Here is an 845-nt window from a genome sequence, read left to right as displayed (position 1 = left end):
TTAGATGTACAGCAAAAGCACTCGTATTCCATATTGCTCCGTATGTTCCATCATTGGATCGAGTTGCCACGTCATTTTCTGCATGCGCATAAAGTTTACTAGAGCAGATGAATTCTTGTCACCTCTCATTACTGCCGTGACGTTACCTTTGTCAGCATGCGTGAAAATAATATTAGGATGCGCCAATATAAATTTACATGTGTCAGATTCCAATTTTAATAGTTGTTTATCAATAGGAGATGTAAAAATAGGAGAAGAGATGATATTCAAGATTGGAATAGAATGGTTCGTAACTTCAATTCTCTTATCGATGGGCATTCTTTGTGTGCTACGCTCAACACTCTTTATGCAATCGAAGATTATCTTATTCTTGTTATTGAAAGAAAGCGCAAAATTCTTTCCAAATTGTAAAAAACATTGAATGTTATAAGGAATGTCAAAGGAAGATAAGTTCATAAACCATCCATCTCTGACAGTGGGAAGATGAATTCTGTGAAGAAAAAGCATTGGAGTGTATGGAAATAAACGAACTAGGAATCATACTCTGGTTCTGTGAACCAGAAGGAGGATTAGTAGTAGTAGTAGTAGTAGTTTATTACGTGCTCACCAACGTGATTACACGGACTTCCATTATATACAATACATCTTAAATATACATATACATTTCTTGCTTACTTTACATTAAACATTTACCTCATCTACCTTTACGCATACAAATCTACAAATTCATACTCACATTCATACTCATTTACATTTTATGTCTCTCACTCACTCATGTCGGTCTCACTCACTCTCTCTCTCTCTCTCTCTCTCTCTCTCTCTCTCTCTCTCTATATATATATATA

The 845-nt window shown here is 35.1% G+C and overlaps 1 protein-coding gene across 1 annotated transcript in view; it reads right to left on the bottom strand.

Moving 5' to 3' along the window:
- Positions 1-845, bottom strand: part of LOC108746706 — a 4,877-nt gene continuing 4,032 nt past the window's right edge. The window contains exon 3 of the mRNA XM_018483640.1: positions 1-342. Coding sequence (XP_018339142.1) covers positions 1-342 — 342 coding nt within the window. The remainder of the gene's footprint in view (positions 343-845) is intronic.

The sequence above is a fragment of the Trachymyrmex septentrionalis genome, unplaced genomic scaffold (genome assembly GCF_001594115.1).
Source record: "Trachymyrmex septentrionalis isolate Tsep2-gDNA-1 unplaced genomic scaffold, Tsep1.0 scaffold189, whole genome shotgun sequence".
Classification (NCBI taxonomy): domain Eukaryota; kingdom Metazoa; phylum Arthropoda; class Insecta; order Hymenoptera; family Formicidae; genus Trachymyrmex; species Trachymyrmex septentrionalis.
The sequence above is the reverse complement of the archived record's forward strand: the minus strand, read 5'-3'. Positions and strand labels throughout refer to the sequence as shown.